Source organism: Lactuca sativa, chromosome 5 (genome assembly GCF_002870075.4).
Source record: "Lactuca sativa cultivar Salinas chromosome 5, Lsat_Salinas_v11, whole genome shotgun sequence".
NCBI classification, from domain to species: Eukaryota; Viridiplantae; Streptophyta; class Magnoliopsida; order Asterales; family Asteraceae; genus Lactuca; species Lactuca sativa.
In genome coordinates, this window is record NC_056627.2 from 251,026,715 (window position 1) to 251,039,228 (window position 12,514).

Genomic DNA, 12,514 nt, shown 5'->3' on the forward strand with positions numbered 1-12,514 from the left:
TGGAGAACTCGTTTGATAAAGTGTGTTTGTGTGCAAACTTGGTGGATAGAGGTGTAGAGTCGATTGACTTAGGGGGTGTTTGGATTAGATTTTTAGCTTATTGCTTATAGCTTATTTGTAGTGGGAATAAGCAATAAGCAATAAGCATGGGAATGAATGCTTATTAAAATTAGCTTATTTAGCCTAATAAGCTGGATTTTATCCAAACACTTAAATTAGCTTATTGTGGGAATAAGCAATAAGCAGCTCTTTTTTTTCCTATCCAAACACCCCCTTATTACATCTCCCGGGCATGAAACATAATGCAGTGGATGTGATAACTATGACAACATGTTGGATTATTTGGTGTTTGGGACGCGAAGGATGAGATGTGATTCCGTGATTTGCTTTTTGCAGCAATTGGTAAATTTCCGTTCACTTGGTTTGTGAATAAGAATACTAAATTAAATTTTAATTGGGTCTCGTGGGTTCTTAATACTAAGGCGGCTATTCATATGTAATTGTTTTTTTTTCTAGCTTTTATTTATGTATAATCATTGAGGTGTTCAAAAGAAAATAATTTGAAGTTCGTTTTTCTTATCCAACTCTTTCACAAGATGGAGGTGGGTAACCCCTTTGATTAATGTTGCATTAGTGAAGACGGGCTCATGTGGCCTACCATATTCATTGCCTTACAATAATAGCATTCACCTCAATATCAAACACTTAAAGGATATGACAATCAAGTCCTTTTGAATCATAAGTGACAATTTAGGTGGGTCGGATAGAATCATCAATAATAATTGATCGTTAAAGAGTATTTTAATAATAATGAAATCTATATAATTCTTCTATCGATAATTATATGTATTGCGTAGTGGCCAAAACAATGGTGGTACTTTTATCGTTTCAAGGTAACCACTTTGAGTTAAGTCTTTCTTTGTTCTTTTTCAAAGTTAATATTTACATGTGAACAAAAACTAATACTATTTTTTAATAAATCAATTGACAAGGTATCCTCCCTCTCTCACTCACTCATCGGGTTCTTAGCATACCATGCCTTCAACTTTAGGCTATTCTCTCACCACACCCACGAGCGCCACATCAGCATACAACACCCTTTCTCACTTTAGAATACATATTACTTTTTAATTTCTACAATTTCCAGAAAATACTTGACATATAATCAGTTTTTAAAGACCGGCTTTTGTCCTAATCCTTAACCAGTCCATATCAAGTCCTAAGTTTCAAAAGATCATAATCATTGGTCCCAATCTTATTAAATACACATCACAATCAAGTCTTAAATAGTCGACATGACACTCAACCTATAAAACCGAACTTATCTTTTGGAAATTTAAACAATTTACATGTCAATAGACATTTTAGTAAAATTAGTTAGTAGTATTAAACTTAACGCAATATGATGTAAAGAAAATATATATCCAATTGCAAAAAGAAACAACGAAAATTTGAGCTTATAATAGAGTTTTTTTTTTCTTTTTTTTTTTACTTCAAAAACACAATAACAACTGTTGGACAACAAAAGAAAGCCATTCATTCCTATTTGCTTTCTTTACCCATTGATTCTTCTGAAAACCCTAGAGTTAATATTTTGTTTTGGTTTTTCTTTTATTCTATTCACAAGCTAATTTGGTGTCAAAGCTGCTTAAACAAATAGCAAAAGCTTGAAATGCTGATAAAGGGTATCGATAATCCATGGTGAACATATCTTTCCCAACTTTACCAAACTGCAATATCACTTTCTCATGCTCCGGCTGCCCCCCTGCCTGAGCCTGAGAAGAAGACGACGAAGGCGGTGGTGCCGCCGCCACTACTGGCGGCGGTTGGGCGGCGATCAACTGAAAGTTCTTCACGGAAGCAATCGTCACCCGCCCTTTGAAATTCAAACACCAGCATTGCAGCTGCTCGTGCCACCTAGGCGCCTTGTTCTTCAACACCAAGGGCATTTTCGACTTTTCACCATCCGGGACATCATTCGACATGGCGGCACCGACAATTTCCGAAAACCGGGAGCTACTGAAATCGGTGGAGCGGTCAAGGGATTTCGAGAAGGAAATGCTCCGGAAAGAATCCGATAAGGAATTCGAATTTGAAAGAGGAGGAAGGAGGGCCTCCGGCTGACCTGGCACGGTGCCACCTGGCACGAGTGCTGACGTGGGTATCGAGTGCATGATGCAGTGCATCCTACGTGGACCCCGCGTACCGAGTACATTGAGTTCGTATTTGATATGGGCAATATTGTAATTTCCATTTGGGACTTTCGGTGAGACTTTTTTGGGGTAAAATCTTCGACTCGATCTGCCAGGTGGCGGGATTGAAGCCCCGGAATGCGGGGGCTGCGTGTCGTATATTATAAACTTTGTTCCAAGAAAATTAGATCTGAAATATAAAAACAAGAAATTCAATTTCTCTTTTACTTAATAACAAAAAATAAAAATAAACTCTATACCTGAGTTTTCCAATATAAGTGCTACTTGATCTTGAAATATTTTCAGCATCCATGGATATGACATATTCAGTGCAAGTAGTTCTTCGAGTTCTTTTAGCAGATAGTAAAAATTTACCATTTTCAACTAGCAACGCTGCTGTAAAACACCAAATTTCAGTAACTTTTTTAAGAAAAAAAAAAATTATAGATTCATATCAACCAATTATAAGCTCACCAGGGGTAAGGCAAAGGTAAAGATGATATGTCAGATTGGATTTGTCCCTCTTAATGAAACATTGGATAGTGGTGTCACGTGGGCCCGGCTGAATAGGTAAAAAAAAAAAAAACAACCATTAGAAACTAAAAGACTAAATGCAAGAAATAGCAATTTACTTTGAGACATTATAATTTGAAAAATGTAACCAATTATAATAAATGTATAATATTATAATATTAAATACCTGTTTTAAGGAAATAGGGAAAGTGAGCTTCCCAGAGGATTCAGGGGTTCTGACAATTTCTTTACACATGGTTCTCCAAGATCTACAAACAGCAGCACAAGCGACCACATGTTTTCTTTGAGGCCAAGTACTTTCACTCTCTTCTAATCTTTTAATCACATCACAGAGAAGCTCAGGTGGGAGATTAGCCCACCTACTGTTTTGGACAACAATGGAGGCTTGATTATCACTTGAATTTGAATCATTTACAGATCCTTGAGATTTTCCTCTTACATCAAAACTCCTCCTTGATATGCTCCCAAATCCATCTCTCACATCACGCATTATACTCCGGAACGACATTTGGAAATGAAAGGGGAGTTGGTTTTTTTTTTATGGAGATGAGAAAAGATTTGACATTTGAATCTGGTTGTGTGATAATCAGAAGATTGTGGAGTGTTAGTGGGATTAAAAAAGTGGAGAAAAAGAAAAGAGATAAGAAGAAAAGAAGGTTTCACATGGTGTACCTTTATCAGGGACTGACTTTTTTCTATTTTTAAAACATATGCTTTCTGGTTTCAATTTAAAGTTGGTCAATTTATGGAATTAATCAGCGAAAGAATCCTAAGAAAGAACTACAAAGTTTTGAGTTTTGACCCTTTCATCCGTCATCACGTGAGTGAAACTGGTATTGTATGCATATAAATGATACGAATTTAGAAGGGAAGATTGAAGAAGGGGTTTTGGTAATGAAAAGGTTGAATTAAAGTTACAGGAATTTTGAAATTTTGTTTTTTCTTTTTTCTTGTTCTTGTTTTGGAAAATGGGAATCGACTAGATTCTCATGTTTCCCAAACGAATATCATCAAAGTACAACTGTGAAAAGTGAGAAAGAACTGAACTTAGAAAAAGAAAAAGGAAAGAACACTCGAAAAACGAACCTGTTTATGGTAAGCTAAAACACCATCGAATCAGCACTGCAAGAGCTTGCGACGAAGATCTGAAGAATCCATGTGAAAGTATAACCAAAATGTCAACCGAAAGATAAAACCCATGAAATCAAAACCACAAGCTTTTCCGTGCGGAATCGCCGATGAAATAAAGATGTCGATTAGAAAAAGGGGATTTTTTTTTTCGATTTCTTTCTCATCCAAAAACGGGTTCAAATTACAGTGAATAACGAACAAATTATGATTAATAATGCAAGATCAGAGATCTATAAGCCTATACCTTAAGCGAACAAAAGAAATTCTCGAAACCCTCCAGTAATCGGATGATGGGTGCAGATATGTTAGTCGTATGCGTCTATCCGAAAATCTTTCTGTGAGAACTTTCTACAAACAGATGGAAGGCAAGAAAGAAGCAAATCAGACTGAAAACCAAAAGGGAAGTTCACAACATCTCTCGAAAACCTTCACCGGACTTAAGACGAACATTAGATCTAGCTCAACTAACAGGGGGACAAGGAAGGGGGAAAAGTAAGAAAAAAGTCTATGGAGATTAAAATATTGATTCTTTTAAATATAATCATATAAAACTAAGACTAGTAGTGTATATTTTAATGTGAATCGGAATAATCAAAGAAGGGTGTGACATAAACAAAAACAGATAAACATCATCAATGATTTATATAATACCGGCTGCTGCTACAGATGCAGATAAGTCGATGATCGAAAGCAAACACAAACACGCATGAGGAGATTATGAAATTGGGACTTTTCTTGGCAGTTTCTTGTTTTGTTGAGGAAGGAAAGGAAACTAGAGTGGGGTTGGTGCGGCCCTTGCCTCTTGGCCATTTCCCAGCGTCAACGGTACTTATTATGACTCCCAACAATCAACGGGAACAATTGAATGCACGATGCACCCCATCAAAGTTTATTCAACAAATAAATAAAAATATTGGGTTGAATGTGATATTATTTTTGAATTGACAATTTGTTATTGTTATTTTATATGATATTTTACTTTTTATTTTTAATAATATTATCACATTAATGATTTCATGTTTAACAAGTAAACTAAAAGTAAAATAATTTTATTGATCAGAATCAATAGTAGGGTATTAAAGGTCAATGTTATAAAAGTCATATATTTTAAGCATCATTGGCAATTAGCATCAACAATTTTAGTACATCTGTCGTTAGTTTAGGAAGCCCTTAACAATAATAAATGATAAAATTATATATTAAAAAAGAATGAAGTAACCTATTCTTATGTAGATTTAGTTTTGATTCATATAGTTCAATACATATCGATTGAAAGCAAACGGATAACAAGCTGCGCCGCTAGCTCTTTCTGGATAGCAAAACCAATTCTTTTGAAAACTACATTTGTGGATCTAGAAGATATGACATTAGAATGAATGACCCGTTGGACTCTATTGAGGAGCTTCACCGCCTCTGGTGCGAGAAAACCAAATGTATCGAATGCAAAAGGAACAAACACATGTTGATTTGCTATACATGCATTCTCGTGCTTTACCACTTTGCACACGGCTTTCAAAGCGGCATGCCCAGCTGTGAAACACCCGCTCCCCAAACCAACGAGAGGAGAGACCCCAGTAAGATCCACGCGGCATGCCCAGTTTGGATTCATATAGATCATAATATTTTGTAGACAAAATTGTAAGAATGGTCCCTGTGGTATGTCCAAAATTGCTACTTTGGGCCAAACAGGTTTGGACTAGCACTAATAGTCCCAAACTTTTCATTTTGTTGCGGTTTTGGTCCAAATCAGTTTAAAAAATCTAAAAATGACGGATTTGCCCTTTTCCATTTGTTTTTTGCTTTTTCTTTTTGTTATTTAATTGTTTTCTAACTAAAAAAATAAAATAATAAAAAATAAAATAAAATAAAATAAAATCTCTCTCTTTCTCTCTCTCTCTCTCTCTCTCTCTCTCTCTCTCTCTCCCTCCCCACTTCTACACCTCTTCCCCTTCTACCACCTCCATTATATGAGTTCAAAGAACATGGGATTTTCCGGCAACCACTAACACCAGTCGTATTTTTTGGTAACCACCAATACTAGCCGGATTTTCCAGTAACCACCACCACCGTTCGCCACCACCACAGATGAACAAACATACATGAAATCGGATGAACACACAAACACATGAAATCTGAAGAAAAAATAAACAAATCAACACAAACATTCATCGATTTTTCAACAGATTCAACACAGACACACAAAACCTAAAAATCGATTCTCTCTCTCCTTCTCTCTCGCACGAATATGAAACGCCATTTTTATTCTTCTTATTCTTCTCTCTCCAGAACAGAATCGCCGCCTTCTGAGAATCGACGACATGAACAGAACACAAGCCCTAGCACCGCCAGAGTTCGTGGGTAACGAGGGTTTGCAAACAATGATTTCAGGTCTACCGCTTCCTGAGAATCGACAAGCTTCATCTTTACAAAACTCAAGCCCTACCAACGTTTCAAACAGTCCCCACTATTTCTCGACCCTCCTGGCTCCATCAAACGACCCTCAGGTAAGATTCAATCGAGTTTGAAGAAGGAAAGAATGAGACCTTGAGGTTTTTAGAGGCTGCCACCATTCTCGTTTTTTGAAACCCTAGGGTTTATAGAGGTTGTCGCCGTTACAATCCTTAGCTTCAATCTGTGTGTCGCAGCCTGAAACTTTTAGGGTTAAGGTTTCGCTGCCAAAGCTTCGATCTTGTGGTGTTCATCTTTTATGCTGGTGGTGTTCAATCTTTCCGATGAGAGTGAAGCTTGGGGGAAAAAGTGAGGGTGTTGATGTTCTCTTAGCTGGAGAGAGAGAGAGAGGAGGGATGGAGAGAGTGAGAGAGAGAGAGAGAGAGATTCTCTTCTTTTATTTTATTTTTATTTTTTAGTTAGGATAACAATTGAATAAAAAAAAAAGCAAAAATAAATAGAAAGGGGTAAAATCGTCATTTTATAAAAAATCAAACTAAAATGGACCAAACTCGCAACAAAATGAAACATTCTGGACCATTAGTACTAGTCCAAACCTGTTTGGCCCAAAGTGGCAATTTTCGATATACCACAGGGACCATTCTTGCAATTTTGTCTATTTTGTAATTGAACAAATTACTGAAATCGTCTCTATGGTTTGGGTAAAATTACTCGTTGGGTTCCTATTTTTTTTTTTTTTGCATTCGGACTGTCCCTAACATATCATTTTGTTGCGTTTACAGTCCCTTATAAAGATAAAAAAGACTATATTGCCCTTGGCATTTTCTTTTTCTGTTTTTTTATATTTATAAATTATTTATTAATTAAAAGAAATATAAGTAATTTATAAATAAGTGGGCCCACATACCCTTCTCCCTTCCCCTCTACCTTCCACCTCCACCATCCACTTCCGGCAACCACCATTCAACCTCTACAGTTCACCTCCGACATCATCTTCGTTCAACCATGGTTTATCTCCAGTTCACCTCCGACAACCACCATCAACTACTACCCTACCACTTTTTACAAAATCAAAACCTGTAACTACCCCCACCATTGTTTATGAAATCAAAACTTGCAATCTATTAAGTAAACCAAACCAAAAATCAAAACCAAATCCTATAAAAAATGATTGATGCTCTACAACTACATATTTGGAACATTAATTGAGGAGAGGCAGTGAAAGACACAAAGCAACCACCAACATGAAAATCATCTCCTTTATCATCTCAGAAAAGTACAAAGCTCCGACGAAAACTCACCGGAAATAACATCACTCAAATCGATTTGCACCATTAATCACCGATATGTACCACAGGAGGCCACTAGAAGCCTTTAAGGACCAATAGCATCACATTCTCCACCGCCGGAAGGGGATCTGAAGCAGTGTAGGAAGAAGATATGGTTCATCAGTCCACCGAGAGGTCCGGTCAACGACTGTATCTGCTGCATCATCGTTCCTTCGTCTTCGATATCTAACTGAATAGATATTTATGAAATCGTCCCTATGACGATGGTGAAGGTGACCGCCGCCGCCATCGATTTGTAAAAGGGTTTAGGGTATCAATGGTTCTCTCTACTTTGTTTTCCTCCCTTCTTTTCACGGTGACATTGTGGTGGATCTGGTGGTGATGGTTTCATGGTACTGTGGCGGTGGTGGCTTCAGGGTGGCAGTGGAAAGCATATCTGGAAGATATCGGTGTTTAGTATCGATTTTCAGGCGACCGAGGAGAGGTGGTTTCAGGGGAGGTGGTGTTTCCGGTGGAAGTGGCTCTAAGGCAGTGGTGATGTTCTTCAGATGAACTGAAACGAGAGAGGACACGAGGAGTGTGAGGTGTAGGGTTTTAGGTGGGTCCCTTTTCAAGCTTATTTAATAATTTATATTATTTAATAATAATCGAATAATAAAAAACTGAAAATGAAAAAACAAAGGACAATATAGTCTTTTTATCTTTACGAGGGATGAAAAACATAATAAAATCAAAACATAGGGACGGTCCGAGTGCAAAAAAAACATAGGGACCGAAAGCGCAATTTTCAACAAACTAAAAGGACGATTTCAGTAATTTGTTCTTTATAATATTTGATCTTTGTTGTTTTAAAACTGGTAAAATGTCATTATAGCTCGTTAATGTGTTGGCTTCTGGTACTGATTAGGTACTTATTTGTTTTTTTTTGCGCAATAGGTTATTTAAGTTTTATTTGACTTGTCAATTAATTCATTTAGACGCAATTTAGCAGGCTAACCGGTTTTGACTATTATCTTATGTGGATAAAACTTTTCAACGTGGATGACAACTCATCCTAAGTGTGTTTACGATGCATTGATTCCAACTATAAGGTTATAACCATATATTGATTGTCTTCTCATTCCTTATTCTCTTAAGCTATTAAAAAAAACCCTTAATGTGACATCCCCAAATTTCACGAACAGAAAATACCGATTTATTTATACTTATTTAAATTAAAGTATCATTTTTAAAGATTATTATTGTAAAATGTGTTCCCAAAAATATGATAATAATATTATCAAAATATTTCCGAAGAAATGTATTTTATGTATATTGAAAACGTGGCATGTCATAGCCAATACAGTACATAAGCATAAACGGAAATAATACATGCCTTACACTAGTTTATATAAACTATGGGCCTATAAGTGTCCTTAAATCGCTCATCATAGCATTACACTTGTGCTCCCGTGCCACTACCTATAATACAAGAAACTAAGTGGGTCAGACTTGGGGTCTGCTGACCACATAGGGTTTTCAACCCATAATAATTAATTTATTTTCATCAAAACATTCAGTTTGATTACTCATTTCCGTTATCCTCACTTTATGTCCCTAAAGCATCTAATTCAGAGACCTATCGTAAGGAATTTTCTTTGGGATAGACAATACTGCTTAAGGGATACCTTAGCAATATATGTCAATATGGCAATCAGGGGGGACAGAGTATACATGGTGAACACTTAGGGGTTGTTTGCTAGGATCTGAATTTTTAAGAGATATGAATTTCTAAGAGCGTCTGAAATTTTAAGAGTTGAATGTTTAAGATGTTGTTTGGTTAAGACCTTTGAATTGTTGTGTTGATATATTAAAATAATCATTTTACCCTTCTGTTTTATTTTTTATTGAATTCAAGTGTTTGTTTATAAAATAACCTAATCAATTTCTTAAACGAGTATAAAAAAATATATAAACACCATATAAAATCCAAATTTAGCATAAATCAAAATTAAACACATTTCCAAATCAAACATAATATTTTTAAATCCACAAAATCATACTAAAATTCAAATTAATTTAACCCCAATTGATTCGCAATATGGTCACACAAATTATCAATGTATTAGTTGCCTTGTGAACCCTATTCCATATCGTGTATGTTTTGGTCATCATTCTCTCCCCCATTGTGCTTGACCATTGTTCTCCTCTAACGTCATAAATAACTCATCACGAATATTGCATTTTCTTATGAAATTATGGACTGCAAAACAAGCAACGATTACGTCTCCTTACTCTGAATAGGGAAAAGGAACCATTTACTTTAGGATTAGAAATCTTGCCTTCAAAACACTGTAAGCGCGTTTAATAACATTTCTGAGTTGTGCATGTGCATGATTGAATTTTTCTTCCTTAGTTAATGCACGTCGTCGTCGATAATCGGATAACCAATACCTCGTGTTGCGGTAAGGAGTCATAAATCCACAAGTGTTGGTGTATGCAGCACCACAAAGGTAATATTTATATATACACATGAGTGAAGGAAGTATTATATCTAGAAATTTTAAATCGTATTTCAGAATAAATTTAAAAAGAATTATAAACCTGGAGGAGGGAACGAAAAACCTAAAGTCGGGTTAAATGAAACTTCTTTCAAAACTCGCGAATCATGTATTATGCCCTCCCAACCGGCCCATACGAGTGTGAATATCATATCAAAATTACAAATTCCTAAAACATTTTGAAAGCATTCACCTTTTCTTCTTCCCCTGTAGCGAGTTTGTTGATCAGCAGGCACGACTGCATCAACAAAAGTTCCATCTAACGCACCTATTGCTCCAAGAAAATTTCTTTTTAGCCTACGATGTTGTTCTGAGGAATTCACGGTTGCATTAGAATGCGTTGGCACTATAACTTCTTCTGCAAATGATCATTGCATTTAGCAACTCACGAAAGCATCTATGAACAGTTTTTGTGGATTGTTGAAACCTTCGTTTGATAATCCTAAACCGTTTATTATGTGCTATAGTAGTCAAGAACATAGCCATCTTTTCTTCACCAGTTATATGCCTACTACTTTGCAACCAATTGTTTCATCTAAATAGATTGCATAAAAGTACATACGCTTCACGTTAAATACGCATCAGCTCATGACATTGTGTAAAAGTTTCATGTAACAATTCTTGTGTATATCGATGATCACTCATTTCCAAATCATATCAATTACCCTTCTAATTATATTGGATTATGATTCAACCAATAACAACATAGTAAAATGAAAAATGCAATTTCTTCATGTGGGGCGTACCCAAACTTGAAGCCCAAACTCCTAAACCCAACAGACTGAGTACGCAGGGCGCACCTAGCTGTACGCTCAACGTACTCCGCCTTGACCAAGAACGTGCTGCTGACCACTTACGCCCAGCGTACGCCTTGGTACGCGCATCTTACATGGTGGCCATGCGAAACTTTGAATAAGAGCTTATTCTATTCAGTCCAAACATCCAATAACCAGATCCAAGTCCAAGAAGGTGCTCTTAACCATAAAGTTTCCGACTTTATGGTTATGCAACCTCCTAGTTGGTCTTAACCACTAAGGACCTCTACATTTTGCATTCAAGCACTAAATAAGTCAAGAAAGCATTTTTATGACTTAACACAACTCAAATCTTCTAAAAAGGTAGCTATTTTGGTCTTAGAGTAACATTTACTTATTAAGTCCAAGAAAAGAGGCAAACTCATAAAACTCCATATGGATATATCTCTAAGAAATATAAGTAAAGTTCAAGACTTTATACCTTCTGGAGCTTCCCAAAGAGATGAAGATCTCAAATCTACAAGCTTGAATTCCACACCAAAGCTTCTCAAAGAACCCTTTCATATTTCTTCAACACTAAGAACACACACACAATCAAGCTCAACATACACAAGGGCTAGGGCTTACAAAATCGACTCAAAGAGGGTGAAGGCTAAAAGGGTGAGGGAAATGAGGTTATAAGGGGGATTATATAGGGCTCAACCCTAAAAATTAGAGTTTTCAATGTCTGATGAGTACGCCCCGCGCACTAGTACGGTAAGCGTACACAGGTACGCATGGCGTACTCCCATTCCTTCCAAATTACAGTTTTTTCCATTAGTGTTTCTCATGGCTAATTCCTTCTATTATAGGGACCAAAATGGCATAAATTAAAACCATAAAGATGAATTTGAAGCACCTGAATATCGGAGTGTTACATAATCTCTATTTAATAGATAGTTGTAAAGTTTAATGGTCTATTACGCAGTAAAAAAACATAAGTAACTAAATAGGACCAAACACAAAATTTTATTGTATTACAGTGACATTTTCGCATTTCCAAATATAATGACTTTTATAAAAATTTATTATAATTATAGTGATTTTGTGATAGTTATAAAAAATGTAGCGATTTTTATGTGTTTTCATTAATGGCCACGTTGATAAAGTAATTATCTTTAAAATTAACTATGTGTTTTAACAACTTGAAAAATCAATGAGTATTTAGTTTAAAAAATATTTATACTTATTAAATCATAATCCTTAGTTATATTGATTATCATACATTATATAATGGAGATGGCATGAGATTTGAACTTGATACCTAAAAGATATAATTAAATGGCATGAGATGTTTCTATATTAGTTTAAATTTTGAAGTGTTTATATTACCATTTTTGAAAACTTCACAAAAATTATTATATTTTACATAACTATCAAAATAGTCATTATATTCGGAAACTTCATAAAAAACACTATATCTTTTATAACTGCTACAAAAATTACCTCATATATATATATATATATATATATATATATATATATATATAGTTAGGTTCAAATGTTTTCACTATCTATTGTGTGCCCGTATGATTGATTCTGGACCAATCATTTTAGTTATTTTAAGAAATTAATTAATGCATATTAAATGCTGAAGATGTAATTAATACCTATTATATCTTCAA

The 12,514-nt window shown here is 35.5% G+C and overlaps 1 protein-coding gene across 3 annotated transcripts; it reads right to left on the reverse strand.

The window, feature by feature from the left end:
• Positions 1-1,450: 1,450 nt before the first annotated feature.
• Positions 1,451-4,680, reverse strand: LOC111878309 (tubby-like F-box protein 8). 3 transcript variants are annotated; one of them, XM_023874821.3, is made up of 7 exons: positions 4,509-4,680; positions 4,102-4,205; positions 3,813-3,871; positions 2,893-3,297; positions 2,667-2,754; positions 2,453-2,588; positions 1,451-2,382 (listed from the first exon to the last, which is right to left on the reverse strand). In XM_023874821.3, the coding sequence occupies exons 4-7, from the start codon at positions 3,232-3,234 to the stop codon at positions 1,617-1,619; spliced, it is 1,332 nt and encodes a 443-aa protein (XP_023730589.1). In that variant the 5' UTR covers positions 3,235-3,297; positions 3,813-3,871; positions 4,102-4,205; positions 4,509-4,680; the 3' UTR covers positions 1,451-1,616. The 3 variants fall into 3 exon arrangements, with proteins under 3 accessions (XP_023730589.1, XP_052627524.1, XP_023730590.1); XM_052771564.1 differs by lacking the exon at positions 4,509-4,680 and adding an exon at positions 3,399-3,443 and having other exon boundaries at positions 4,102-4,502; XM_023874822.3 differs by lacking the exon at positions 4,509-4,680 and having other exon boundaries at positions 2,453-2,585; positions 4,102-4,502.
• Positions 4,681-12,514: the final 7,834 nt, after the last annotated feature.

Coding starts and splice junctions, on each gene's coding strand:
- LOC111878309 (XM_023874821.3), bottom strand. CDS start 3,234: ATGTCGTTCCGGAGTATAATGCGTGATGTGAGAGATGGATTTGGGAGC. Junction 2,755..2,892: donor TCCCTATTTCCTTAAAACAG/GTATTTAATATT, acceptor TTACCTATTCAG/CCGGGCCCACGTGACACCAC. Junction 2,383..2,452: donor ACTTATATTGGAAAACTCAG/GTATAGAGTTTA, acceptor TTTATATTTCAG/ATCTAATTTTCTTGGAACAA.